Below are 27,811 nucleotides of genomic sequence, written 5' to 3' on the forward strand. Positions count from 1 at the left end.
CCCCGCCCGCCGCGTCGGCGCCTGCCCGGTTGTGAGGTGATAAAGTGCTGCGCTCCCGGACGCCAGCGCCGCGGCTGCCGCCTCTGCTGGGGTCTAGGCTGTTTCTCTCGCGCCACCACTGGCCGCCGGCCGCAGCTCCGGGTGTCCTAGCCGCCCAGCCTCGACGCCGTCCCGGGACCCCTGTGCTCTGCGCGAAGCCCTGGCCCCGGGGGCCGGGGCATGGGCCAGGGGCGCGGGGTGAAGCGGCTTCCCGCGGGGCCGTGACTGGGCGGGCTTCAGCCATGAAGACCCTCATAGCCGCCTACTCCGGGGTCCTGCGCGGCGAGCGTCAGGCCGAGGCTGACCGGAGCCAGCGCTCTCACGGAGGACCTGCGCTGTCGCGCGAGGGGTCTGGGAGATGGGGTGAGTGCCACGGCGCAGGGGTTATGGACCTGCGAGAAGATTTTCTGGAAAGGGCCCTGTGGCAGGCTGGTGGGTACTGATGAGTCCACGTTCATTCTCCACTCTGGCACTCATCAATTTTTACGACCTCTGTTACATCGCTTTCCACCCGCCCCCCAGCTTGTTTCCCTCATCCGTGAGGTGGGAGCGGTACCACCCACCATTCTTAGTTATTAGGGATATTCGAGAACTCCTCCCCAGCCCCCACTGCGGCTGGTAACCTCTGGCACTTCCCTCCCCTCTCCCATCACCAGGTAGAGCGAGCTTTGGCAGTGATAGACTGACTGGATGGGCAGGATGGTATGGGTTTTGCCGTCTCCTGAGACAGCCACCAGACGGGGAACATGCCCGACTGGAACAGGTGTGTCTGCCCTGTCCTCTGTCCCACATCCATCCTCTCGCCCAGGCTCTGGAGCCCACATAGCAGCAACTCTTGAGCCTGGCATGCTTAGAAGGCAGCGGAGAGGACCCTGCATGTCCTCCAAGGTAGAACTGAGGTCCTCAGTGAATCGCGCAGAGTTGAAATCAACCCCCGCCCCGCACCCCCCGCAGCTTTTCCCAAGCGAGGAATAGCAACTCTTCCAACCCCCACCTCCCTTACCTAGAGCTGGAGAAACTGAAGTGGGAGGAAGCATGCCTAAGTTTTCCTTAGCTGATGCCTTGACCCCTGGATTCAAGTACAAATCCGGTAGACCCTGGGAAGTCATCACAGCTGTCCTGGTCTGCGTGTGTGTCTTGCATGAAGCCCCTCTCCCTCTTTCTAAGTCTGTATTCTGCTTGCTGAGCCTCTCTGACATGGATTTTTCTTTAGTAACTAACGGTCGCCTACACCGCCCACCTTTGTTACAAAAATAAAGCTTGCTAATTATGGAATTTTTGAAAATATAGACAAATGAAAAAAATTTCTGGTAAATCGACTATCCAAAGATACCTTCCTATTAGCATTTTAGTATATCTCTTGATCATTTTCTTTATACACATTGCATAGATACAATTGAGGACATGCTGTAGATATAGTTATGAATCTTGTTTTCTCCCCCTTAATGTAACATCGAGGTTTCCCTTCTGTTAATCAGAATCACTTACAATGTCCTAGTGGTTGCAATAACCCACCCTGCAGCTGTACCACACTTTAACTGTGACCTAGGCATTGGCATTGCTTCTTGTGTGATTATCGCTGTGGTTATCTGCCCCTCTTGGTGTGGGTGCTGCTCGTAGCCCTTGAAGAGGAACCCAGCTGCTGCCCTGTCTCGGGGGCGAGCAGCTTGAGCTGCCCCATGCATCCAGCCAGTAGCCTCTGACAGCCCCTTCTCTCACTTGAGTCCTTTTCTGTTCCCTGTGTCCTTTGATGTCCTTAGGGACATCAATGGATGAATGGACTTGCCCTTGTTCATGCTGTTAAAAATGTTTTTGCACTGGGCAGTGGGATAGGGATGTTCTCTGTGGTAGTGCTTCCTGGAGACCCCGTTCCCTCGGCTCTGCCATCCACAGGCTGGGAGCTGTGTCTTCCAGGAGGCAGTGACCCTGGCTGTCATGTTTTTGACTTAGAGTTTGTTCCTTAGGAGAACTTGTACTCTAGCGAATGGTTTTAACCAAGCCACTTAATATCATGTCAGGAACATTTCCCCATGTTGTTATCAGATCTTGAAAACATTTTTTTTTTAAACTGGGTGCAAGGATTTACATCATGGAATGTAGGAAGGGCTGGTATGAAATGCAAACCAGTCAGTTCAGCTTTCTGGGATCTACTTTGGTGAAAGATTGGGTGGAGTAGGGGAGGGCACTGAAGCACATTTTGTTATCTGGGCATCTCCATTAGACCTGCCTTCTAGATCCTTGGTCCTTGAAGATACTCCCCAGTGGCCTAGTTTGCCTCTGTGGGTAAGGTCCCACTGTTGTGAGCTGGTGAACAGCCCGTCAGTGACGGTATTCAAGTAGAGACCATGGATTCTGTGAAGGGAAGTCCTGTGATGGGTGAGAGATTGAAATAAATACCTTGGCATCTGGTTTCTTGGCCAAAAAAAAAGGCCAGCTGTGGGAGTATGGGTAGGTGGGTGCATGCTGGATGAAGCGGGAGTCTGTGTTGATATTTCCTAATCTTTGGAGGGCTGTCCTGTGCCAGATGTGGAGTTTGCAGAGTTCATCAGGACAGGAGGGATATATATCCTATTCTTTATCCTTGCCTTTGGATTGGGGGCTCTTCGTTCAGAAGAGCCCTTTGACACCTGCCTGTGTCCTCAGGGTTCAGCACAGGACCTAGCATGAGATGTTGGTGGTCCCAGTAAAATTCTGAGCTGATTTGTTGTGTGTGGCTCCAAAGAGTGAGGCCAGGAATAGGAGTGGGATGATGGGTGCAAGTTTTGATGTAGCAGAGGAGTCCTTTCTGACAGCTGTTGAGGACTGCAACAGGCTGGGGTGGGTGAGGATGGAGTTCCACATCACTGTGGATCTGCTTGAAACTAAGTGGCTAGATTGTTGGGGGTAACTGGGAACTGAGGGTTGACAGTCACCTAACCTAGTCCTAAGTCAGAATGAGAACATTACTCTCATGCTTCCCTCTCCAATTCCGTGTGGCTTCCCCCCTCACCTACATCACTTCCCCAGCTGAATAGAGGCCACTTTGGGGCTGCGTCAGCAAGGGCTCATCTAGGCTGAGAAAGGAGGGCCAAGAGTAATGTTGTATTAACAGGCTCAGTGACTCAATGGCCAGTGTTGAAATCCTGCCCCACCTCCACCCTCCCGCCCTCAAATTCAACAGTAAGTACTTGAGTTGTAAAAATTAGTGCTGGATCGGGCCCAACCCTCATGTTACAGATGGGATCACTGGAGTCTCCAGAAAGAAGGGACTTTCCCAGGGTTATCAAAGCCAGGCTAGAACTCAGATCCATCTCCCAGTCTGTGGCCTGACTCCTTAAGCCAAGAGAAGGGTTGCAATGCCGTGAAGGGCTGAGTGCAGGGCTCTGTGCATTGTAGGTGCTCAGTGGTTTGCTGAATGAGTGAAGGTTGTCTCCATGGTGCGGGTGGCAGCTCATCCCTTCTCAAACTTTTTGAGGAAGCCCCCCAGCCTGCCCTAGTGGATTAGAGCACTAAGATCCCCCAGAGCTTTGGCTGCCAGGTGAATGCCAGTTGCCCCCTACCCACACTCAGTCACACTTCAGACTTTCCAAACTCTTCCTCCTGGCCTATGAAGTAAGCCCCAGGTAAACAGCCTCCACTGCCATCACAACTTCCTCTCCTAGCATGTCACCCACCATGCTGCAGACGCATGGTGGTCTTCCTGTTCCTGCAGCATTACTCCCAATTCAGTCTTACCTCAGCGCTTTTGCATATGCTGCCTGTCTGCCCAGGTCTTTGCATGGCTGGCTTCAGAACAGTCAGTCTCCTCTCAGAGGTCTTCCCTGGCCACCCTATCTAGAGAGCCACTTCCAATCACCACATCTTCTTTTATTTTTATAGCCTTTATCACTACCTAAATTTTCATGTGTGCTTATCTGTTTAAGCAATTGTCTCCCCAGTAAGAATATCAGTCCCTTGGCCGGCCGCGTGCCATGGCTTTCACCTGTAATCCCAGCACTTTGGGAGGCCGAAGTGGGAGGATCACTTGAGGTCAGGAGTTCAAGACCAGCCTGGCTGACATGGTAAAACCCCCATCTCTACTAAAAATAAAAAAATGTAGCCAGGTGTGGTGGTGCGTGCCTGTAATCCCAGCTACTTGGGAGGCTGAGGCAGGATAGTCGCTTGAACCCAGGAGGAGGAGGTTACAGTGAGCCAAGGTTGTGCTACTGCACTCCAGCGTGGGTAAGAGAGCGAGACTCCATCTCAAAACAAAACAAAAAGAACAAACAGAAAAAGAATATGAGTCCCTTGGAAACAGGAACCTTGTCTTTCTCAGTGCTGTGACATCTAGCACAGTGCCTGGCACTGGTAATAGGTACTTAGTAAGTATCTGTTAAACAAAGGAATCATTAGTGGGACTGCCCCATTCCTCTTGGAGGAAGCCCTGCTTTTAGCTTCAGTGTGATTCCTCGAGCCTTCCTTGGGCCTCCTCTGTACCTGTAACCACCTGTGCTAGGGACTGGGTGCTGGGGTTGCAGCTGTTCCCTGCCCTGGAGGTACCCACAGTCTGGCAAGGAGCTGGCTCCAAGGCTGCATGGCAAGTGGGCAGAGCCAGGCTCAATGGTCACCCTTACTGCTTCCCAGGGCTTATTAGAAGCCCAAGAGCTGGGGTTCCAGGCCTGACATTTTTCTGGGATGTGGCTGGGGGCTTCACTTCCTCTCTGGGGATCTCACTCCTTCTATCTGGAAAATAGGGTCAGAATTCTCAGATTCTCAAGGATGGAGGGTTTGAGTTAACCTGAGTGTGAGTGTTTGAACTTGTGACATTCATGTTAGTCCTTGTCATTTGTCCTGTGTTACACATCCAGCAGGCCCCCAACACTGTAGAGAGTGGCAGACCCTGCTCTAGGGCATCCAGGAAGGCTTCACTGAGGAAGGGACTTGGGGTGTGGACCCTTCATTTTATTGATTGAGCACCTTCTGTGTGTCAGCTGCAGTCCCTGCGTTTGAGGAAGTGAGACCAGGGGGATGTACACAAGATGACTGTGCAGAGTGATCTGAGCAATGACAGGAAAGACTGCAAAGAGGTGAGACCGGGGAGCTTGATCACCCTGAGGTCAGGGAAGTCTTCCTGGAAGAGGTGACATTCAGTCCGGATCTGGAAAGATGAATAGACATCAGCAAGACAGGCAAGAACATTCAGGTACAGGAAATAGCATAAATAGAGGTATGAGATTTGGATGGGAGAGGCAGACTGACTGCAGGGCCTCTGAGTGACCAACTGAGGCTGAGGTCTTGGTGTACTGAGAGCCAGAGACAAGAGAGACAGAGAGGATGCTGGATCCAGGCCTGTGGTGGCTCACCTGTGTCTGCAGCAGGAGGACGACTTGAGAGCTCATAGGAAAGGAGCCTGGTGCAGTTAGTTTATTGGCCTCCAGCACTTTGAGGGCCTCCTGGTATGGAGCTGCTGGCTGATTTGCGGGCCTCATGGGCAGGGCACAGGGGCAGGAGTCAGGCCTGGGCTCTCTCCAGCTCCTGCTTGGCCACCAAACTGCTCCGCAGCCTCAGCAAGCCACTACCCTTCCTTACCCTCAGTCTCCTCATCTATGAAATGAGCAAAAGTGTCATAAGAACCTGTGCAGATTATGGTGCAGATGCAGAGAGGCTACACCCTGTGAACCTTTTGGGTAAATCAATAGAAATGGGAAACACAAACTCCTTTTCTTATTAGAGCAGAATTAGCCATTCTAAGCCCTGCCTCTGCTTCCCATGTGACCTTGGGTATAACACTGCCTCTTAGGGCCTCAGCCTTCTCATCTGCACAGTGAGGAGGACTGGTTGAAATGACCCCCTTGGCTTCCTTACATCCCTGCTGGAGAAATGCAATTCCATTCTTGTCCCTAACTGCTGTGGGACTCTTGAGGTCAGCCACCTCCTCATTCTTGTCCTCAGCTTCTCCTTGTGAAAATGGTGCACTCATCCACTTGGGGCCAAGGTAAGTGCCCCAGAAGAAACTGTCTCCCCATGCTTGCCCATATATTGTGATGGGGACGTATTTTGGAGATTCCTTGGTGACCTACTCACAAGCTAGTAGTGTTGCCATGGCAGCCCCTTCCACTGCAGTAGCTACTTTTTGAATGTGCTTGGTCACAGTGGGTGGGGTGGGGGAAGTGGGCCCCTGGGGTCCTCAGCAATCATGTCCAGAGTCCTGGATGTGGATCCATGTTCGGTATCAGGAACATGGCATTCTAAGAGTCTCACTTCCTTGGCCTTACCTCTTGGAACTTTGTGAAAGTTCTACTTGATGAAAACGGAATACACAAAAACCCAGGTGTATGGAGTAGCCCGAGGATGGGCTTATATTCCCTTTAGGGAGATCTTCTGTGGATAAAAATTCATTTGTGGATTCTAGCAGAGCACAGGTGGCCCAAGTTAGCAGCACTCAGATTTCAACAAATCCACCCCAGCTTCCTAATTTAGTGCTAATGGGGAAACCTAGAGAGGGGAGGAAGAGGCTTAGCGCCCCTGCAGGTCTACAGATCCTCAGGATGCCTGGCTCCCTGCAGCAGGCCCTGAGGACTGACAGTGCCTGCAGGGTCCTGATGGCCCACTTCCCACCTGGCACACCTAGCATAGCTGTGTGCTGGCTCTCCAGTAGTTTGGCTTCCCCTTTGGGCCAGATGTCCCAGTGGGCCCTGCTTTAAGGATACCTCATTTGCAAAACAGAACCGTTAAAGCGAATTGTTAATCTTTTCAGAAAAGAACTCACTGGCGTTTTGGGACCAGTTCTATAGCTAGCTAGCTGCCCTAGGGCTCTTAGGCACCAGTGGAGGGAGTGGGCTCTGACTGGCTGTCTTCTCTGCCTTCAGGGTAGAGGCCAGGACTCCTAGACCTAGCATCCCAGTCCTTCATGCCTCCCTGTTTCTCTACTTTTCCAACTAGACTCACAGTCTCTGTGCTGCAGTCTGACTAAACTACTTGCAGTTAATTCCTCAAACTTGTCTTCTCTCTGTTTCGGGCCTTTGCAATGCCTTTTGCAGGACTCTACTACCTGGGGTCCTGCCCCTGTACCTTCCTCCTGGAAGGCATCCCTAAGAACACCCTCCTGTGGGGGTTGGGGCCTCCCCTGGATTCCTAGTCCTGACTGATCCTTTATGTATAATTGTTCGCAGCTTTGTCTCCCAGCCATATCTTGGGTGGGCAGCCCAGGAGCAGAACTCAGCCTCTAGCAGATGCCCAAGAAGCAGAGGAGAAGCAGAGTCTAGAAGCTCCCCTCCTGGTGTGGAGCCTGGGGTGTAAAGGGTACTTAGAAAGCACTGGTATGAATGTTAGTGTTTGGGTTCCACCCTTCTCTCTCCCTTCCTCTGGGGCCTTCCACCATTGCCCCGACATTAACCACCCTCCAGCTGGAGAAGACCTTTCCCTCCTGATTCCCCAGAAAGCTCTGCTTGACCCTCCATCATGGCACAGGTCAGTCAGCTGTGGGTGGACTTTTTTCTATCTTTGTCTAGGCCCTGTTTATTCATCACGGTCCTCTCAAGCATTCAGTCATTCAGCAAACATTGATCGAGCACCTTCTCTGCGCCTGACCCTGTGCTGAGCACCAGGGCCCAGATGAATGAGACATGGTCCCTGCAAATGCACACACATACCTTTTCCCATAATGAGAAAGGGCTGAGTACAGGGGTGAGATGGGACAGGCAGGGATGCGGTCAATCCAACCCAGGTGGAGGAGAGGGAAGACTTTCCAGAGAAAGAGTCAACAGGTTGGTCTCTAGCAGGCCAGTGCTCAGTGCCTGGTGGATGCCTGGTATGCATGTGCTAAAAGACTGACCAAACTAGACTTAGAAGCAATAGAACTCTACCTGGAGGCACTGCAGTGAAGTCAGACAGTGTTGGGAGACTTCCTGGAGGGAAGGAGTCTCTGGCTGAGCACATGGTGAGGCACCAAGTGGAGACAGCTTCCTGTGTGAGGCTTACGGGAGCCCAGCCCTGGCCTGGGATTCTAATAGCAGTGGGCATGACCCTCCAGAGATGGCAGCTTTGCCATGACCGGCCTCTCATCATCATGTGTGTGGACTCCCGCTGAAAGGTGTCTGCCTGGAGGAGCCTGGAAGAGAGCTCATCTCCAGCCTTGATGAAGTGTCATCTCTTTGGCACTTGGCCTGACTTCCTAGACCTCCCTGGGGCTGGAAGAGCCTGCTAGGGGTCAATATGTACTGACCCTCACTCTGCTACCTCTCCTCATAATATACAACCTGTTACTGTGCACCTCTTAAAAAACTATTTGCTCTCTCTGTCTCCGTGCAACTTGTCCTCAGCTCTTTGGGGGTAACTTGGGGGTGACTTACTCACCTAGACCCAGGGCAGACATTAGGTCCAGATGGGCCCAGGTGTGGCATCCTTGGGGTTGGGGATGTGGGCAGCGTGACCCCCACCCCCACCCCCGCCTCAAGGAGCCCAAGAGGCTGTTCACACCTCTCTTAGCTGGCATCTTTCTGGCTCTCTCACATTGATGCCAGACATTCTGGCCCTTTTCCCTAAGTTATTTAGATTCCTTATGACAATCCTGGATTAAAGCTAAGGAGGACACTGAGTCCCAGGGACAGGGAGTGATTTGCAAGGTCTCATTGCAGGTAAGAATCAGAGCCAGGGTTTGAATCCTAAGTTAGCCTGTTGCCTACGCCTCTGTTCCTAGGCAGGGCAGGCATTATTTTACCCATCAAACAGGAGAGGACACCAAGGCTTACTTGGTAATTAATCAGCATTCATAGAGATCTTTACTTTTTATGAAGCTCTTGGCTATACATTATCTCATTTAATTCCCACAACAATCTGGTGAGGTAGGTATTAGCCCCACTGTATAGATGAGGAAGCTGAAGCTTGTATAGGAAGTGACTCATCCAGGCCACTTCCTACGAGTTAGAGGCCAGGTTCTCCTGACTCTCGGCCCCTGTTTTCGGCACTGACTCCAGATTGGCATGTCCCCTGCCAGATGCCAGTATGGAGGTGAGGTGGGTGGAGGATGCGGTGTGGGCTCTCGAGAGGCGTGAGCTGCCCACATTCTCTGTCTACCAGTGCTTCCCCATGTACGCTCAGGGCCTCCTCTCCATAGGCCAGGGATCCTCCTGCCCCTCTCTCTATCTCATTGCCCCAAATTATTTTTCTTCATAGCTCTCATCGCTGCCTGATGTTACATCATACATCATACATACGTAGGTGTTTTATCTCTCCCTCAGCAGAAGTTAAGCATCCTAACTTAACTTTAGCCAGTCTAACTTGGGCATCCAGGCCTACAGCTGCCTCTGAGGCAGGACATCATCTGCTGTGCTCACTGCTGTTTCCCCAGGGCTAGTATTAGCACTTAGTACCTTGTATGTGCTCTATGCCTTGGATCTTAGCTCTGTCCCCACCCACCTCACCCAGGAAGCCACCTTTGACTACTCATTCCAACTTCTTTATTCTCAACTTCTATTTCAGGCAGTCACTCACCCCCCTTTCTGGGTTCTTGAGTATTTGGGTCTGCCTCATTAGAACTCCCTGCAAGGCTTTGTTCCAGCAGTTTCCCCCAACCACAGTGCGCACTTTCCTCCTGTTTGACCCCTAGATCTTGTCTTCAGGGCCCTGGCGAAGCCTCATGGCCTCCTTGGAGCCTCCTCTGCGCTACCGTCACTCTGCGACCTCTTCTTGTAACACAGACCCATGGCCATGAGCCTCTGGAAAAACTCTGCTTGCTCATTACGTATACCCCTTCCCACTCTGGAGATGGGAGGAGCAATGCCAGTAGCCACCACTTAATCACCTAACAAATGCCACATGTGCCTTACACGTTTTAAAATTTAATGTTACCGGCCGGGCGTGGTGGCTCACGCCTGTAATCGCAGCACTTTGGGAGGCCTAGGCGGGCGGATCACGAGATCAGGAGATTGAGACCATCCTGGCTAACATGGTGAAACCCCGTCTCTACCAAAAATACAAATAATTAGCCGGGTGTTGTGGCGGGCGCCTGTAGTCCCAGCTACTCGGGAGGCTGAGGCAGGAGAATGGAGTGAACCCTGGAGGCGGAGGTTGCAGTGAGTCGAGATCGCACCACTGCACTCCAGCCTGGGTGACAGATAGAGACTCCGTCTCAAAAAAAAAAAAAAAAAAAATTCAATGTTCCCCAAAATCCTGTGAGGTGAGGATTATCACCCTCATCCTATAGATAAGAAAACCAAAGCTAGAGTTAGGTGACTTGCCCGAGGTCACAGAGCCAGGCAAGGGCAGAGCTGGCCCAGGGCCCTCTTTCTCAGATTTAGGGGGTTGGGGCTCAGACACTGCTGCCCTCAGGCATGTGAGAGGAAGCCCAGAAAACTTGGGTTTCATCAGCCCCAAGGTGTGGCCTTCCTGATCACTTTGATATCAGATATTGGGCAAAGAGGTGCTCACAGACACCCTTCAACACCCCAGCCCTGGGCTGGGCCCTGGGTCTGAGAGCTGCTTGAAAGCACATGGGTTGGTGGGGTGGAATCCAGTCTCACTAGAACATCCACATGAGACTTTGAGCATGATATGGGCAGAGGAGGGAGCTCTCCTTTGCCAGGATATGTTCCTGAAGTCCGGGTGTGGGCTGGCGTGTTTGGTGGGGCCAGCGCTCAACAGCGTAGCATTATAGAGATGATGAGGGACTGGGAGCCTGAATACCTTCTTTAAGTCCTGGCTCCCACACCCTGACCTCAAGCAAGTGATTTTGCCTCTTTGGGCTTCACCTCACCTCAGTTTCCTTCTCTGTGAAACAGGATTGCCAGTTCTCCCCTTGCCTACCTTCCCAGAGAGTGCTGTGGGACGGTGAAGCCCCACATAGGCGCGGGAGAAGGGGATTGCTTTCCGGGTGGTAAAAGAGCTGCTCTGGGCCTCTCTGGCAGCTCTACTCCCTCTGCCTTCCCCAAAGGTAGGAGCAAATGAGCTCTGTGTAAAGCAAGTGCTGCCCGGGAGCAGCCATTTGAGTCTTCTGTTGGGAATCTTCCCCTACAGCCTGTCTCATCTGCCCCCATGAAACAGAGACATCTGTAGGTAGCAGGGTTGTGTTCCCTTTCTAGGTGGAGAAACTTGTACCTAGGGAGGGCAAAAGAGGCTCATCCCCCATCTCTGGGGTCAGTCCTCAGTGATGGGGCTGGTTTTGCCTCCTGCCAGGCAGCCCAGTCTAACTTGGGCATCCAGGCCTATAGCTAGCTGCCTCTGAGGCTGCTCTGGATTTGCTTATGGATTTGCTCAGCTATGCAGTAAACCTCTATGAGCCCCTCTTACCACAGATGAATCAGTTACCAAGTCCTGGCACCCATGCATCACTGGCAGTGGGATGGCCAAGTAAAGTGACATTGGTGCTGTGGGAGTGTGCAGAGAGAGTGCAGGTGTGGTGAGGGGGCAGATAGGAGCAGGGACTTGGCTGGATGCTGAGGCTCCCTTGTGGCCCCACCCAGGAGTCAGGAACAGTCAGGCTGGGTGTGAAGGTGGTGGCATGTGGTGGCATCTGATTGCAGCATCGGCATCCCCACCAGCTTCTGCTGGACTCCTCCCAGCCACAGCTGGGGCAGAGGAAGTACTGACAGCCAGGTGGCAAGGACTGGCAGTGTTTTGGGGGTGCCCAACTGAACCCTCACTTCCCATCTGCCTGAGCAGCGGTACCAGAACTACTGCAAGGTGGTAAGCTCTAGGTCCCAAATACCCTGACAGGAGTCCTCAGGAGGGTGGGTGCCAGAGATCACAGACTTCACCCTCCTTACCCCCATTTCATAGATGGGGAAACTGAAGCCCAGAGAGGTGAGGAGACTTAGCATGGGAGTTGGTGGCAGAGCTGGGTCTAGAAACCCAAGTCCTGCTGCCACTTTACCTGCTGTAGAAGATGCCTGCTCCTGACCCACTCCTCTGAAGGAAAACATATCATTCATTTCTCCCCTTCCAGCTCCCCACCACTGCCCCCTGCTTTGTTGTGGGGAGCAGAGAGAAGGAACTTGGGGACATGCAACATCGGAGCAGACGCAGGCCTGGAGGTTGGGCCTGAATTGAGTTCAGCTCTGCCAGCATCTGGCTGAGTGACCTTGACCCAGTATCACCATCAAAATAGGGTGTTGGTGCCAAACTCACAGGAGTCCAAGTGCCTGTGCAAGGGCATGGAGGGTCTCCCAAAGCTTTATGGGCCTCTTGTGCATCATACCTTTCACTCAGCCCTGCATGGAGGGAACTCCAGGGGCCTGAAGAGTGGCCAGAGCACCTTCTTGGGGCTGGCCTGACAGGGCACTGGGGATCCAGATATGGATCAGACCCAGGCCTGGCCTTCGGGCAGTTTGCAGTGTGATGCAGAATCAGCTTGTAATCAGCAGTTAGTACAAGGCCAGGGGCTGTAGGAGCCCTGAGGAGGATGCTCTTTTGTTTCTCCATTGTGCGGGTCTGACTTTATCTTCAAATAGGTTATCTCTGTGGGTGGCAAGATGGCCCCTGGCAATTCCAGGCCTGCATAGAACTTAGTGTTTATCATCCCAGAGAAGGAAAGGCCTTCTCTTTCCAAAGGCTTCCTGGAAGACTGCTGCCTTATCACCATCTCTGGGTTTTGAAGGATGTATTGCTTTATCTCATTATCAGGGAATCATCAGGTAAGCAAAGCAGGGAAGGGCCTCTGCCTAGAATATTTCTGAGGTGGACTGGGGGCTCCCACTGGCCCGGGGTTCAGCATCCATGACCAGGCCAGCTCCCAGGCCACGGCCTCCATGGTCAGCCAGGTTGGGATTGCCTGAGAGGGCCTGGGCCTGAGAAAGCAGAGGTGCAGTCCTTCCAGCTTCCCTCTCCAGGAGCCTCCCAACTCTAACGCCCACGGAAGCACTTGCCATTTGGTATTTCGGACTTAGAGCTCACCACCTTGCAGCAGTTCCGGTACAGTTGCCCAGGCAGATGGGAAGTGAGGGTTCACTTGGTAGACTGCATTTCCCACTTGTTGGCAGAGCGAGCTGTGGGCGGTAGTTGGGGCTGGATAAGGCAGGGTGAGAACCGAACCAGCAGTGTGGGAAAAGCCTGAGCCTGCAGACCCACCTTGCTGCGGGACTTGGGAGACTCCCGCAGGCCCTCAATTTCCAGTCTGTATAATGGGGTGAGGGTTGAACAAGATGGCGTGCGTTTCCTGCGCTATGACTTTACCTAATTTTAAGACACCTAATAAGCTTAGCAGAGAGATTTGGATTAGGCACGATGAAGAATTTTTAGGTCTTCTCAGTTGTTTCAGTTGGGGATATGTCATCAGTGAAATTTCTATACTCCTCCTCCAAGCTGCATGGGGGCTGGCCCTGGCGCCAAGGTAGGGAGCTAGATAAGCTGACTCCCAGCATGCCTCTTCCCTACGCACCCCTCAAACCGCTGGCTTCAGGGGCCTGTCTGCAACGGGAAGCAAGTCAGCCACGAGAAGGCATGCTTTGCCTTTTTTTCCTGCCGAATAGAAGGTGGTGTACCCCGGTGCTGTGTCTCACCCCAGCCCCTACCTGAGTGTTTGGACTGAAGCATTTATAGTGGTGTTTCTCAGACTTAATCACCTGGGGATCTTGTTAAAATGCAGATTTTGATTCAGTAAATCCAGTCTGGAGCCCAAAGTCCTGCATTTCTAACCCGCTCCCAGGTGATGCTGATGCTGCTGTTCCCAGACCACGCTTTGAGTAGGAAAGTGCTAGAGTACATTTTGTCTTCTGTCTAGCCAGGGCATCCAGCCTGCCTCAGATGGAACAGGAACTCACCTGCCACTTAACCAGCCTTCGGTGGCCATGGCTCCTGCTTCACTTCATCCAGCATGGCTCAGGAGGCAGAGCCAGCTGCTGGAAGATGACTTGTCCAGCCCCAGCCCTTGGATCAAGGGTTCAAGCCTGTGCTTGGACCTCACTTCCCTCCCTTATATACTCACCCAGGCCTGTCCCGCTTGTAGGTGAAGGTGAAAGGTTATGAGACCCTCAAGGATAAGCATGTGATGAACTCATCTGTCCAGGTCCCACTGCTGGGCAGGTTGACCAGGCCCTGAGCATGACCCTCCGACTGTGTCCTGTGTACAGAGCCTTTGCACTCAGAGCTGCTCTGGGGAAAGGGGAGGTCCTCTAAGCAGGGTCAGGAATGCTGGGTTTCAGTCCTGGCTCTGCCGCCTACTGCCTGGGTAGCCCTGGGCTAGTCAGTGCCTGTCTCTGGTCCCCAGTCTCCCTGGCTGTCCAATTAGGCTATACTGGATGACCCAGAGGGCTCTCAGGCTCTAAGATGGGTTGCTGGGCAAGTCTGGAGGTGGGAAAGTCCTATGAAGGTAGGATTTTTATAAAGGGGGCGAAGGAGCAATTATGAGGCAGACCTCTGGAATGGCTCTATGGCCCAGCCTCTTTATTTGCTTTTGTGAGTTCACATCCTGCCGCCTCCACCCCAGTTATGCCAGTGGTGTTATTAGATGCTACTGAACACCCAATTTGTGTACTGAGGATATGGCAGTGAACCCTGCAAGCTTGCCTGGGGTCACATAGTGAGTAGAACCAAAGTCTGAACCTAGGTTTGACTCTTCTGCTAAACTAAGCCCCTTCCCTCTGATGCATCACACCAGGGAAAGGGGCCATCTTGAGGCCTAGCATTTCCTTCCTTCCTCCTAAAAGTCAAAGCAGTTGTTAACTTTCAGCTCATAAGGGTAGGTATCTTTCTAAACTCTGCTGTGGCTTTGTTGCTTTGCAGATTTTGAAGAAAAGCAGAGGCTTGAGTGTAGGCCCCTAAATCCATCTCTCTCCCTGCTCCCAGCTTGTAGGCTCAGTTGAAAGGTCATGAGACCCTCAAGGACAAGATTGTGACTAACTCATCTGTGCTCTGGGTCTTTCACAGAGCAGATGGTATGAAGGAATGTTTAATGGGCACACAGTAGGTGCTTGGTGAAGATGTGTTGAGCAAAGGGCATGTAGTGGGGGTTCAGCAAAGAGGGGTTTGAGGTGGCCCACTTCTTCAGCTGCTGGAAGGAATGGGGTATGGGTGAGGAACCTTCACCCATGCTCTTCCCCAGTGCTGTCTCCTGCAGTCACCAGGCTTCCTGTCCCCACTGCCCATCAGCTGCTGGAGTCCAGGGTGTCATCCTAGGGGCACCAAGCCAATTAAGTGGGCACATCTCGTCCTAACTTCCAGGCTTGGCACTTGATTGATAGTGAACATAATTACAGCCCTCAGTGTCCTTCAGGCTGCCTGAAGCTCACTGGCCACTGGGCCCTTTGGGGAAGCAAAGGCTCCCACCTTACTCCTTTCTGGGCCCCACGCTTTGGGCACTGAGATGAGGCTGAACATTTACATCTCTCTGAAAGTGGTAGTGGTGTGGGGAATCAGTGGTGTTGGGGGTGGGGGCAAGAGGGTTCAGCTCCTTGGAGAAGGGGTATTAGTCTGGGACATACAGAAGGCAGAGCAGGGATTGGGGATGCTCAAAGTACACTTGGAGGAAAAAAACCATTGCAAATTGGATGTTGAACCTCTGTCCTTGGCCTCACAGACAGATAGCAAAATTAAATATTTGTACTAGATTCAGATAAGGGACAGGAGTTTGACTGGGGTGGAGGGGATGGGAGAGAACTGGCAATTATGAGAGACTTCCCAAGGCCTAGCCCCTGGACTAGCCTCTTTAGATACTTCATGTGGTCTCCAAAATGACCCCCTGAGTGCGATACCATTCCCATTGTGTATCTATAGAAACCAGGGCACAGGGGAGCATGCAAACAGCCCAGAGTTACAAAGCCATGGGGTGGAGGGCTAGGATCTGAACCCAGGTCTGTCTGATTCTATAGCTGATGCTCTTCTCATATCTAGAAGGGTACCTGTGGGAGGTGAGGTTTGTACTGGGGACCCCATGACTGGAGAGAAGGGTGACAGTGGACTGACATCTTCCCTCTGCTGTAGGCACTGGATCCAGCATCCTCTCCGCCCTCCAGGACCTCTTCTCTGTCACCTGGCTCAATAGGTCCAAGGTGGAAAAGCAGCTACAGGTCATCTCAGTGCTCCAGTGGGTCCTGTCCTTCCTTGTACTGGGTAAGCTGGGCCTTAGAGGGAGGGCAGGTGGGCAGGCAGTGTCCACTTCCCCAAAAGAGGTTAGAGCAGGAGCCCTGCTCTGCAGGGGTGAGGGAATAAGAGTAACTCTTACACACGCTGCCCCACAGCACCTTTCCACATCTATCTTTTGGGTCCCAGATCAAGTGCTCTACCCCTCAGCATGCATGAAGATTCAGCGAGATTCAGTGGGAGGTGGTGTGATAGTTCCCATTTACAGATGGGAAACCTCAAGTCTTAGAGAAGATAGGTAACTTGCCCAAGGTCACACAGATTTGAATCCCTGTCTACAGGACCCCCAAAGCCTGTGCCTTTCCCACAGTGCCACCCTGCCCACCAACAGACATTTTCCAGCAGGTATGTTACTTTGCCTTAAGGTGGTTTGGTGCCAGGTTTAAGTCCTGAATCTCCTGCAGACAAGCTCTGTGACCTTACACAGGTTATTTGAGCTCTCTGAGTGTTAGTTTCCTCATTTTGAGTGTGAGGAAAGTGCCTGCTTCACATGGCTTTTTTGAGGATTGAAGATAAGAAATGAGAGCACCTGGCACAGGGCCTGGTCATGATGGGCCCCCATTACATGGGAATCATCGGGAGGTGCCCTCAGACCCCACTCCCAGCCCACACCCATCCTCAGCTGAGGACATTCCCCAGGTGCTTCCCGAGGCCTGCTCCCTGCTATCTCTCAGCACAGCCCACATCGGTGCTTTGGTTGCTTTTTCTGCAGGTCTGGCTAGATACCCTCACTCCTTAGGTTGCCATCCAGGCCAGGGGCAGGACAACATGAATGTCTGAGGGGAGGGAAGAAGCCTCTTGTTTTTCCCCAGACCCCTGTGCTCTCAGCATAGCAGGTAGCTTCCTCAGCACGTCAAGGCAGATGAACCTGCTCCAGAGCATCACAGAGTGCATTCCAGTGCCTGTGAGCCAGTCCCTCTGGGCAACCCACTCTTTGGGACTGTATAGGCTGGTAGAGGATCATCAGGACTTACCATGTCAGTGCTGAGCAGCTGTCCTTCAGGCAGGTGCATGGGGCGCTCTGAGACTGAGACCATGTTTGCAGGGCCAAGGGATAAGAACTTCACAGGTGAGAAAATGCAGATTCACAAAGGTTCATCAACTACCTGCTACTGTGAAGCTCATTAAATGGCAGAGTTGGGATTTGAGCAGAAACTCAGTGCATTCCCCAGGGAGCCCATATTCCTGGAAGCCCAGAATTAGTGAACTGGGGCTGAAACAGCCAGTCTTCACCTTTAGGCCCAAGAACGGGCTTTGAGTGGGGGGATCCATGAACCCTTAAAATTAGATGCAAGATTATATATGAGTATGTGCACATTTTTCTGGGGAGAAGGGCCATAGCTGTCCTCAAAGTCTTACAGGGACAGGTAGCCTCAAGAAGACAAACACTGGTTGGAAGAACTGAGCAAACTAAACAGGCTCCCTCAGGACTCAGACCCCTAACATGGCTTGCATTTGGCCACTTACTAGAATCCTAGAGTAGTGAGCACAGTGTGACCCCTTCTTGTTAAAAAAGGAAGTGGAGGCCTGGCGAGGATGGAGCCTTACTTGGGGTCACATGAGAAGAAAGTACTGGGACCAGGACAAGAACCCAGGGACTCCAGCCTCCCAGACCCCCTGCCTAGTCTGCTACACCAGCTCTCTTTGTTCCCTGTTGCACCCCAAAGCTACCACTATCCCTGTCTTAATGGGTCTGGGCCTGGCTGGTAGGGAGCTGAGCAGCTTGTAGAACACCAGCTCACACAGCATGTGATGGGGACTGGCCCCAGGCTATAGGTTAATAATTGATCAGACCCAACCACAGCCCAGAAACCGGCCCGGCATCTTCTCAACACCCTCGCCTGGCCTCACCTCGCCTCGCCTCGCATAGGTGGGAGCCTGGCCTGGTTGGACAGGCAGATCTCCTGAGCTACTGCTAATTACTGCTCTCAGCAGCCCCAGCCACTCCTTCCCTCTGCCTCTCAAACCTGCTGGCAGAAGCTCACCTGGCAAGCAAAGACCGTGGTGGCCCTGTTGGTCTCTCCCTGGACCAGAGATTTTTCACCACTTTGTGCCATGGAACCCTCTGTCATTTTGATGAGGCCTATGCCCTTTCTCAGTGTTTTGGAGTATTTAATACAAGGTGCATTGGATTTCAAAGGAAACTACTGATAATAAAATATAAATATCTACACATTAAAAAAGCTGATTAGACATGTAACAGGTGCCTTTTTATTACAGTAAATAAAAAGATCTAGCAGCATATGTAATAATTACTATAGTTCTTAAGTAGTGATGAGAAGAAATAATTTTTTAAAGATATCTGCAACTGCTACAAAGTTATATGAAAATACCTTTGTTATTTATTTGTGTCATAAGTACTGCTGATAATTCTGTGATTTATTACATTGGTAAGTGAAGGAAATGCCACATTTCCATAAGAGATAAGTGAAAATTTAGATGTCATTTGTTTCCCCATCCAAGTCCATGGATATTGTGTGTCAGGCTGAGTAAGTTCAAACATCATATTTAATTTTCCCAATACCCTGTAAGGAAATTAAGGCTTAGGAATGGGGCTTGGCCAGCAAGTGGCAGGGCCAAGGCTCCAGGTGTTTGGTCTCAGAGTCCATGCTCTTCACCAGGCCACACTGCTGCCTTCACTGCCATTGAGCATCCACAGGCTGCCCTGCACCACAGGCCTCGTGGCTCCAGAATTTTGTATCACAAGTGTCTTTGTAGGCCACCATAATGTGCAGGAAGCAGGTGATGTGTGAAAGTGGTCCTGAGCCTTCCATGTGTGGGGCAAGCAGGGCCTTCTAAGCTTCTCATGAGCTCAGCAACAGTGGTTTTTACTGCAGCCCCACGACCTAAGAGCATGGAACCAGAGCCTGTTGTTCAGAGGACAAGGATTAGGCTCTGAGAAAGGAAGGTCATTTGGTGGATTTAGTTCATCCTTTTGCTCTTCCCGTGTTTGGTTTCTGGGGCTGGAGAGATTAATCTGACCTGGTTGCTGCTCCCAAGGAGCTCGGGCTGAAGGGCTGTCTGTTAGTGGGAGTCCAATGAGGGAGGCAGATGATGAAAGGGATGGTGAGTGGTTTCAGAGAGGGCTGTGGACACATAGGGGAGGGGAGGGAGCCCCCAGCTGAGAAAGGCCAGGCTAGAATTCAGTCTCTGGATACCCCATCAGGCCTCTTCTTCTCCATCCAGGCTGCCTCAGCAGCAGAGTAAGGACAAGTGGGTAGGGTTACCCCCCTTCCCAGAGAGACCAGCCCTCTAAGCAGTGGGGCCTGGAGCTCAGCCCCCTCTGGTCCTTTTACCCCTCAAGAGAGTTAGAGATTTCTGGAAGCTAGGTTTCCAGGATGCTCAGACCATAGCCTAAACCTCATTGTCCCTGTCTGGCCCACCTGGAGCATCCACCTAGAGGATGCCACTAGAGGAGCCTGGATGCCTGTAGAGTCTGGGGGGCTAGAGTCATCCCTTTTCAGGCCTAAGAAAGGGAATCAGGCAGACTGCTGAACAGTAAGTATGACTTTGTAGGCAGCCTTTAGACATAGCTATTCACCAAGCTACTGTAAGCTTTTCACAGTTTGCTTTTAACAGGCTCTTGTAGGCTGCACATGCTTCCCTAGAAACTTGTCTTCCCTTCTGCGATGTCACACTCCTAAGCTGGTCCTGAAAAATTGGACATCTCGTCACTCTGTATTCACTGTTCCTCCCAACAAGAGAGTTGTACCCTGTTTTTAGCTACCCTGGGGAGAGGCTGGCTCAGGAGTCTAGAACAGGGCTAGATTGGGGGGCAACAAGGGGCTACCATTTCCCTCCCTTTAGGCTCATGGAGAGTCTACATCCAGCCTTATCTTCTCCCATGGGAAACCAAAGGAGGCTCAGCATGGTGAGAAGAGAGCATGACATCCAGAGCCAGGCAGCCTACAGCACCTGGGACCACCAGGGAATGGGCACACAGCAAGGGTTGGCCTCCCTTCTTGGGCAGTGGAAAAAGTCCTAGAAGGAGTCCATGCTTCTCCCACCAAACATGAGTACCTGCTGCCCTTGCCCTTGTGCTGAATGCCAAGGACCAAAGAAGATGCCTCCCCACCCAGTGTGGGAAATTCACAGGCAAGAGATGATATGTAGATAGTATGATATTGGGGAACACTTCTTGAAGAGCTGAGGTCTGAGATAGGCCTTAAAGGTTGGGTAAAAAATGGAAAGAGAGAAGCCCTGCTGAGGGCAGCTAGTGGCGAGCCATGAGATAAAGCAGGCATGGCACAAGCTCTCCTTCCTTTCTGTGCCAGGCTAGATTAGTCTCTCTTATGGCCTACAGGCCCAGAACATGGTGACCAATGGAAGCCAGCCCCCAGGCAAGTCTTCCAAGTGTGCTGTTAGGGTTTTTTTTTTTTTTTTTACTTTTGAGACAGAGATTCCCTCTGTTGCCCAGGTTGCAGTGTAGTGGCGCAATCACGGCTCACTGCAGCTTCAAACTCCTGGCTTAAGGAGTCTTCCCATCTCAGCCTCCTGAGTAGCTGGGACTACAGGCACATGCCACCTTGCCCAGCTAATTTTTTAAATTTTTTTGTAGAGATGGAGTCTCGCTATGTTGCCCAGGCTGGTCTTGAATTTCTGAGCTCAAGCAGTCCACCACCTCAGCTTCCCAAAGTGCTGGGATTACGGGTGTGAGCCACTGTGCCTGGCTGCTGAAGTTTTTGAAGACAGGGAGGCTGATGGGCTCTGCGCTTTGGCCTGGGACTTCCTGGATTGCCGTTATGTTGGAAGGGAGCCAGCCCTCCTCCTGGGCAAGCATCCCCTCTCTGGTCACTCTAGTGATGGTCTGGGACTTTGGTGAATTTCTAAAGCCTAATACAGAGAACGGACTGTAGAGTCAGACCTGTGTTTGAATCCTGGCTCTGCCACTGTCCTGCCGGGTGACCTTGGGCAAGTTATCTCCCCCTTGAGCCTCAGTGTTCTTATCTCTAAAATGGGGCAAAGTCACCCTGCCTTACACTTGAGACAGTGGCTCAGCCCAAGTCTTGAGATGCAGAGGCACTGGGTAGGTGTTCCCTCCCCTTATCCACAGTGTCTGGGCTGGGTGCTGGCATGGGGGCGCACACAAGGAGGGGACAGTAAGAGCAGCTTCACAAGAAGCTGAAGCCTATCTCCTTGGTGCTCCTGTCCAGATAACATGGAACCCATGGGCCCCTCGATGCCAGGACAGTCCATCAGAGTCTGGGAGATGAGGCTCCTCTTGTCCCAGGAATCTGCTCCTACCTGGGCTGAGCATTCCTGTAGCTATTTCTCAGGGTTTGTGGGCCCCATGCCCATGGCCCTGGGTGTGCCTAGCTTAGTGCCACAGTAAACACTCACTCCATCCACCATGGCCCAGAGGGGAGATGAAGCCCAGTAGGACGTGACCTGTGGCCATCTGCCCCCCAGGAGTGGCCTGCAGTGCCATCCTCATGTACATATTCTGCACTGATTGCTGGCTCATCGCTGTGCTCTACTTCACTTGGCTGGTGTTTGACTGGAACACACCCAAGAAAGGTAAGTGCAAGGCCTCCCTTGCCCCACCTCTCATTCTAGGGATGCTCTTCCCCCTGCACAAGCTGAAGGGCCTCATCCTGAGTGCTGTTTCTTTTAACACCCACTTTGTGAAAAGCACTGGACTAGTCCTTTTGGGGGGAGGTTAAAAGCCCCTCAAAGGGCACTGTTCTGGTCCTAACAAGAGTTCACACTCAGTCGAGGGTTTGCATAACATGAAGGAATGAATGTGGAAAGGGGCCCGATGGGAAGGGGGCATGGTGCATGGGGTGATGGTCACCTGCTTGGGTTTCACACTGGCCCAGTCTTGTCTGCCTTGCCCAAATGTACCCCCACCCCCACCAACTCTGTATTTTATTCCCTGGAAGGTGGCAGGAGGTCACAGTGGGTCCGAAACTGGGCTGTGTGGCGCTACTTTCGAGACTACTTTCCCATCCAGGTAAAGTGCTGTGAGTGTTGTTTTGGGAGGGTGGGAATGGATGGGAAATCTGAACTCAGGCCTTAACCCACCCACGGGGAAGCAAGTTTAGACCAAGTTGGTCTCTTCATTTCCTTTCTACTGTGTCACTGGCTGTGCTGGGACCCCACTGCTCTTCTGAGTATCCATCTTCTTTGGGCCAGCCCTGAGGTCCTGACAGGGAAATGGTGGCTCAGTTTGGCTTTCAGTCTCAGCTCTGTCTGGCCCCTGCCTGGTCTGCAAGCTGGGCTGGTGAGGCACAGCCATCTGGCCCTGATGCATGTGGGCAATGCTGGTGAATTGAGGATAACTCTGGCAGGATCCTGAAGGTTTTCCCCACAGGGAAAAGACCTGTCTGGCCAGCTCACTCCACACCCCAGCTCCAGCACACCCTAGCTGCTGAGTACCCTGCAGAAGGTAGGGGTGCTGAAGAGTGGAGGCAGCACGTGAATGTGAAAGAGTTCTGTGCAGGGTGCAGGGTGGTGTATATTTGCTGTTGTGAGTCAGTGACTGAGATCCTGGTGTGTTGCCTGGGGGCAGTGGCTGGGTAACCCTGCATCCTTCACTGCATTCGGTATTTTGGGGGTGGCAGGGCCAGCTCCTTCTGCTCATCCTTAGCCTAAGCCCAGTCTTCCCAGGACCTTCCTGCTCCTCAGGGTCAGCGTTCCTTCTCCTTTTCCTGACCCCATCTCTCTAACTGCAGAAAATTTGAAGCTGTTTTTGTTGGGAGAAAGTTGCATCATAGGACCCAACCCTCTCATTTTGGAGGTAAAGAAACTGAGCCTCAGAGATGGGCAGGACTTGTCCAGGCTGCATAGTCTAGTATGATGGCAACATTGCAACCACCATCCAGGCTTATTGAATTCAGGGCCCAGGTTCTTTTCCACTGATTTCCTACTGCCTGTTTCTCTGGGAGAGATTCAATCCCTGGATTTCCCCCTTGGATTGATTCTAGCTTCCTGGGTCTCCCTCTCCTCCTTTGCTGCTGGAGATCTCAGTTTAAGTTCCTGCCCTGTCACTCCATTTATTAACCTGCCACCATTGTTCCCTGTCCAGTGCAGGGCTCTGCTGGGCATGGGGACACAAGTCAGCCCTGCCCTTGGGGTGTCTAATGCATCCTGATAGACTTTGTCACTTTCTGCCATGGGGCCATGGGCAGACTTTGTCAAGCCTGCTGAGCCTCATCTGCAAAATGGAGCTGTCTGTATGATGAAAAGTGATCAGTTCTGATTGGGTGTGAGTGATGATAGACTGTTCTCTCTGCTTTCTCTCTCACCTCAGGGGCCAGGCTCCAGTGTTCTCTGTTGCCACTGTGGCCTGGTCCTCTGGAAGTCTCCAGGAGGCCAGTAGCCCCATCCACTTAGAACAGGATGACCTGATGATTGTTGGTCAGACCTGGGACAGGCAGGTGTCCTTTGCTATCCGATCTCCACCCTTCCAAAAGAACCAAACAAACCCCTGTGTCCTTCTCACATCTCTGTTCCAAAAAGTCAGCTGGGAGTTGGAGCCTTAGGGCACATACAACCTGGCCCTGTGAGGGCTCCCTGGGGCACTAGGACAAAAGCCAAACTGGGCCCGAGGCAGGCTGGGGTGTTAAGCCTCAACCTGGGGCTTAGGCTGAGCCTGCCTCTCTCCCTCTGGGCCTCAATCTCCCCTTCACTTGGCCTTGGTGATCTGACATCAGGTCTGACACTCTATAGGGGTGTGTGTGACCCTCCTGTCCCACCCCCTTTTCCTGGCCTCTTGCCAGTAATCATGTAATGAAGATCTGCCGCTGTACCCACCCGCCCACCTACTCCCTTCCTGGTGGGACTCTGGTCTTTGCTGCCAGAACAGCTCATCTGGCCCAGAGTGTATCCCTTCTGTTGGCACAGGTGGGGTTCTTGTGTTAGCAACAGCCACCGAGACCACCAGCCACCTGGAAGAGGAGCAGACAGTGCCCCACATCACCTTTCCCCAAAGTGTAGGCAGAATCCTTGGAGAGGAGACTAGGAAACACTCTCTCTAAGCTTAGAATCACCTGTCCATCTGCCTCATTTCACTGATAGGCTTACTGAGGCACAGAGAGGAGGGACTATCCCAAGGTCACAAAGCTTAAGTAGTAGCAGGACTAGTGTAGGAACCAGGGCTGTCTGCTTCGGGGCCCATGGTCTTACTCCTGTGTTACTTTCACCATCACCATGCCGTGCTGTGTAAACTTAAGCAAGCCTTTGCTCTTCTGTGGGTCTGAATTTTTTCCTCTATGCACTGCTGTGGTGGGACAAGCCTATCTGAGCACCTTTCCTCTCCTGGGAGGGAGGGTATAAAGAGTGACTTGATAGGAATGTGTCCCAGACTGACATTAGCCAGCAGGCCTGGCCTGGGCATCGTGTTGGGCTGGGACTTTGCCACGGGAAACAGGCAGCAAGAGGACACAAGAGCAGGCATGTCAACAGAACCTTCATTGGCGGTATCCTTCCCCTCCCTCCAGAACAGACATTCTCTCCAGCCCTGGGGGAGGGGAGTGTGACATGAAAACAGATCAGAGCTGGTCAGATGCCTACATTCTTCTGGGTCCTACAGCAAGGGCATTGACTTGCACTGTGTCCCAAGGCACCTCATTCAACCAAATGTCCCATCAGAGCCTTGGGGAGGGAGGAAATGATTTAAAGAGCCACCTGGGGCCCACTGGGTGACACATCTTCATCCAGCAGCCCAGGGAAAAGTGCAGTGACTGGCCTGCTCCAGATGTGCAGGATAATTTGCTGTGACCTCCACAGGGGAAGTGCAGCTCCCTTCTCTAGGCCTCAGCTTCCCCCCGTCATCCAAGGAATGGCTTAGACCTTTCAGGGCTCTGCCAGCCCATGTAGTGCTGTTGGTTCCTGGTTATCAGGGCCCAGTGGGAAGGTCGGGGGAGCCATAGGAAGGGGACAAAAAGATGCTGCACAGCGTGATGGTCACCTGCCAGGGTAACTATCCCAGGCCTGGCCATCAGCTCAGGAGCAAGTTTCCAAGTTTCCCACCTGGTATTGGCTGCCCCAGCTCTTCCCTCAATGCCTGCCTGCCTTTTTCATCAAAACTAGCACAAGGAACTTTTTAATTCCAGCTTCACTGAGAGCTAACTTGGTGGGCAGACCTGCTTGTTAGGCAAAACATTGGAACAGCAATCTTACAGAGCTCATGTAAACGAGATTTTGAGATCTGCTCGCTGCCCCTAGCCCCACTAGCTATGGATTAGACTGCTGCTGTTTCCCATTTATTTGGGGAGTAGCTGAGAGTTGGTTTGGTTTTTGAGCAACTTTAATCTGTTTGCCAAGGGCAAAGCGGGAGAAAGAGCATCAGTGCCCCAAGCAGTGGGGATGAGAGTGAGGGAGTCTTGCTCACATTTGCACAGACTGGCAGCGTCAGAGCTGGGAATGGTGCCAGCCAGCCTTTTCCATCTCCTCTGTCACCTGAAGATTTGCATTTCAATTTTCCAAGGCCAGCCACCAGCACCCTCTCCCCCAGAGCTGCACACAAGTCCTTCAACTCTGCCAGGAGGCTCCCAAATCTAGAGTCACAGAAAACCTGGGCTCTTGACATTCTGCTGGTGGCCAGTGACTCTGCTTCCAGCTGGCACCAGTGCAGGGAAGGGGCACTTTGCAGCACTCAGGTGGGAGTGTCATTGATGTCACCTCTTTTGAGGCAGGGCAGCCAAAAAGACCAACGTGTTCATTCCTTGTTATCCAGGAATTGTATTTCTAGAAGTTTGTTTCACAAAAGCAATCAGATATGTGGACAAAGATAAGGTATTTATTGAAGCATTACTTCTAAGAGGGAAATTTTGGAAGCTTTTAAAATGTCCATCAGTCAGGGTTTGAGTCAGTGCTGTTACATGCAGGAGAGCTGTGCTGTAGAATACAAATGCAGCCACGAGAAGATATGGAACTGAGGGATTTTGATAAGGACAGATAGCTGTATGTTTGGTAGAAAATGATATAAAAATGATATCAACCCATATAACCTCAATTTTGTGGGTTTTGAAAAAGAGCGTGTATATTTTTGAGTAGAAAAAGGACTCAATGCATCAGATGGTTTTATCTGGATGGAAATATTATGGATTTTTAAAATTTTCTTTTTGCTTTCCTATATTTTTAAAATTCTCTAGGAGTTTCTTTCTTTTCTTTTCCCTCTCCCCTCCCCTCCCCTCCCCTCTCCTCCGTTCCTCTCCCCTCTGTTCCTCTCCCCTCTCCTCTCCTCTCCCTTCTCTCCTTTCTTCCTTTCCTTCTTTCCTTTCTTCTCACTCTGTCACTCAGGCTTGAGTGCAGTGGTGCAATCTCGGTTTACTGCAGCCTCTGCCTCCTGGGCTCAAGCCATCTTTCCACCTCAGCCTCCTGAGTAGCTGGGACCACAGGTGCGTGCCACCATGCCCAGTTAATTTCTGTATTTTTGTAGAGATAAGCGTTTCACCATGTTGCCCGGGCTGGTCTCAAACTCCTGAGATGAAGCAATCCTCCCACCTTGGCCTCCCAAAGTGTTGGGATAACAGGCATGAGCCACCATGCCTGGCCCTATTATTTTTCTAATCAGAATAAAAGTGATGTTTTTATGAGCAGAATACCCTTACTCATTGTCTCTCTCAGCCTCTTCCACCCCCATCACATTCCTTGTAACACAGGGTAGGTGTCACAGGCTTTGCCTCTCATGGCTCAGGGTTTAGGGACACTGCATCACCCACCCCTTCAAGCACCAGCCCCAGGGCAGGGGGTGGGCCCTGAGGAAGCCAATCATCGTTTAGAGCATCCCAGTGTCCTTAGTACCACAGGTCAGGTCCTCAGCTGCTGCAGCCTTACAACTAACCTCTACCCCAGGCTGGCTGGCACAGGGCTGTCGCTTGTCCTGTCTTGTCCTTCCTGCCTTAGAACCTGAACTGAGCCCAGCTGACTGTGGGAAAGTTTCCATTTGGGCCAGCTGCAGTGTCCCTTTTCCAGGCCAGGGGAGTAGGAGGTGGGCTGCCCGTCTCATTCTGTGAGCTGTGGAGGAGCCCACAGAGCACAGGGCCAAGTAAACCCTACCTCCAAGGAGCTCACAGTTTGGAGAGACTGACAGTGGGGGCAGAGCTTGCAGCCAAGGCCCCGGTTGCCAAACTCAGGAACTTGGACTTTACTCACATGAAGCCAGACACACTCTCCAGTCTAAGAGTGACAAGGGTTGGATTTGAGTTTTAGAATAATCACTCTGGCTGTTGCGAAAAGGATGGGCCCAGAGGGAGGGAAGGCAGGAGGCTGGCAGAGTGCAAAGAAGAGCTGCTGTGTGCATGGCTGGAGACTGAGAGGAACAAGGGCAAACATTACCCACCCCTTCCCAGAGACCCACAGTGCAAATGGTGACTGCCCAACACCAGCACTGTGGCCCTGGGGATGAGAGTCTGAGATCAGGTGTGGAGATTCATTGCAGCCCTCAGGCCCATGGAGGCCCAGGGGAAATGACACATCCAATCCCTCTCTACCCTCTGGGTATGCCCTGGTATCCCTCTCCCAGCCAGTTTCCTCTGACCCAAGGTCATCCTTGCAGCTGGTAAAGACACACAACCTGCTAACCACCAGGAACTATATCTTTGGATACCACCCCCATGGTATCATGGGCCTGGGTGCCTTCTGCAACTTCAGCACAGAGGCCACAGAAGTGAGCAAGAAGTTCCCAGGCATACGGCCTTACCTGGCTACACTGGCAGGCAACTTCCGAATGCCTGTGTTGAGGGAGTACCTGATGTCTGGAGGTAAGAATCCACCCCCTCTGCTCCTGCTGGGCACT

At 52.1% G+C, this 27,811-nt stretch overlaps 1 protein-coding gene and 1 long non-coding RNA gene across 4 annotated transcripts in view; one reads left to right on the forward strand and one right to left on the reverse strand.

Moving 5' to 3' along the window:
- The window catches only part of LOC117974971 (uncharacterized), a 68,628-nt gene extending 63,591 nt beyond the window's left edge, over positions 1–5,037 (reverse strand). Inside the window, exon 1 of the long non-coding RNA XR_004665170.3 lies at positions 1,043–5,037. This is a non-coding gene — a long non-coding RNA (uncharacterized LOC117974971). The remainder of the gene's footprint in view (positions 1–1,042) is intronic.
- The window catches only part of DGAT2 (diacylglycerol O-acyltransferase 2), a 32,771-nt gene continuing 4,969 nt past the window's right edge, over positions 10–27,811 (forward strand). The window contains exons 1-5 of one of the 3 annotated variants that reach the window (XM_003814707.4): positions 10–402; positions 15,910–16,038; positions 21,478–21,585; positions 21,951–22,021; positions 27,572–27,776. In XM_003814707.4, the coding sequence (XP_003814755.1) occupies positions 282–402; positions 15,910–16,038; positions 21,478–21,585; positions 21,951–22,021; positions 27,572–27,776 (634 nt within the window). In that variant the 5' untranslated portion in view covers positions 10–281. Of the gene's footprint in view, positions 403–5,065; positions 5,085–15,909; positions 16,039–21,477; positions 21,586–21,950; positions 22,022–27,571; positions 27,777–27,811 lie in introns of those variants that run through there. The other 2 variants (XM_014346928.5, XM_055094697.2) reach the window with 2 other exon arrangements.

The sequence above is a fragment of the Pan paniscus genome, chromosome 9 (assembly GCF_029289425.2).
Source record: "Pan paniscus chromosome 9, NHGRI_mPanPan1-v2.0_pri, whole genome shotgun sequence".
NCBI classification, from domain to species: Eukaryota; Metazoa; Chordata; class Mammalia; order Primates; family Hominidae; genus Pan; species Pan paniscus.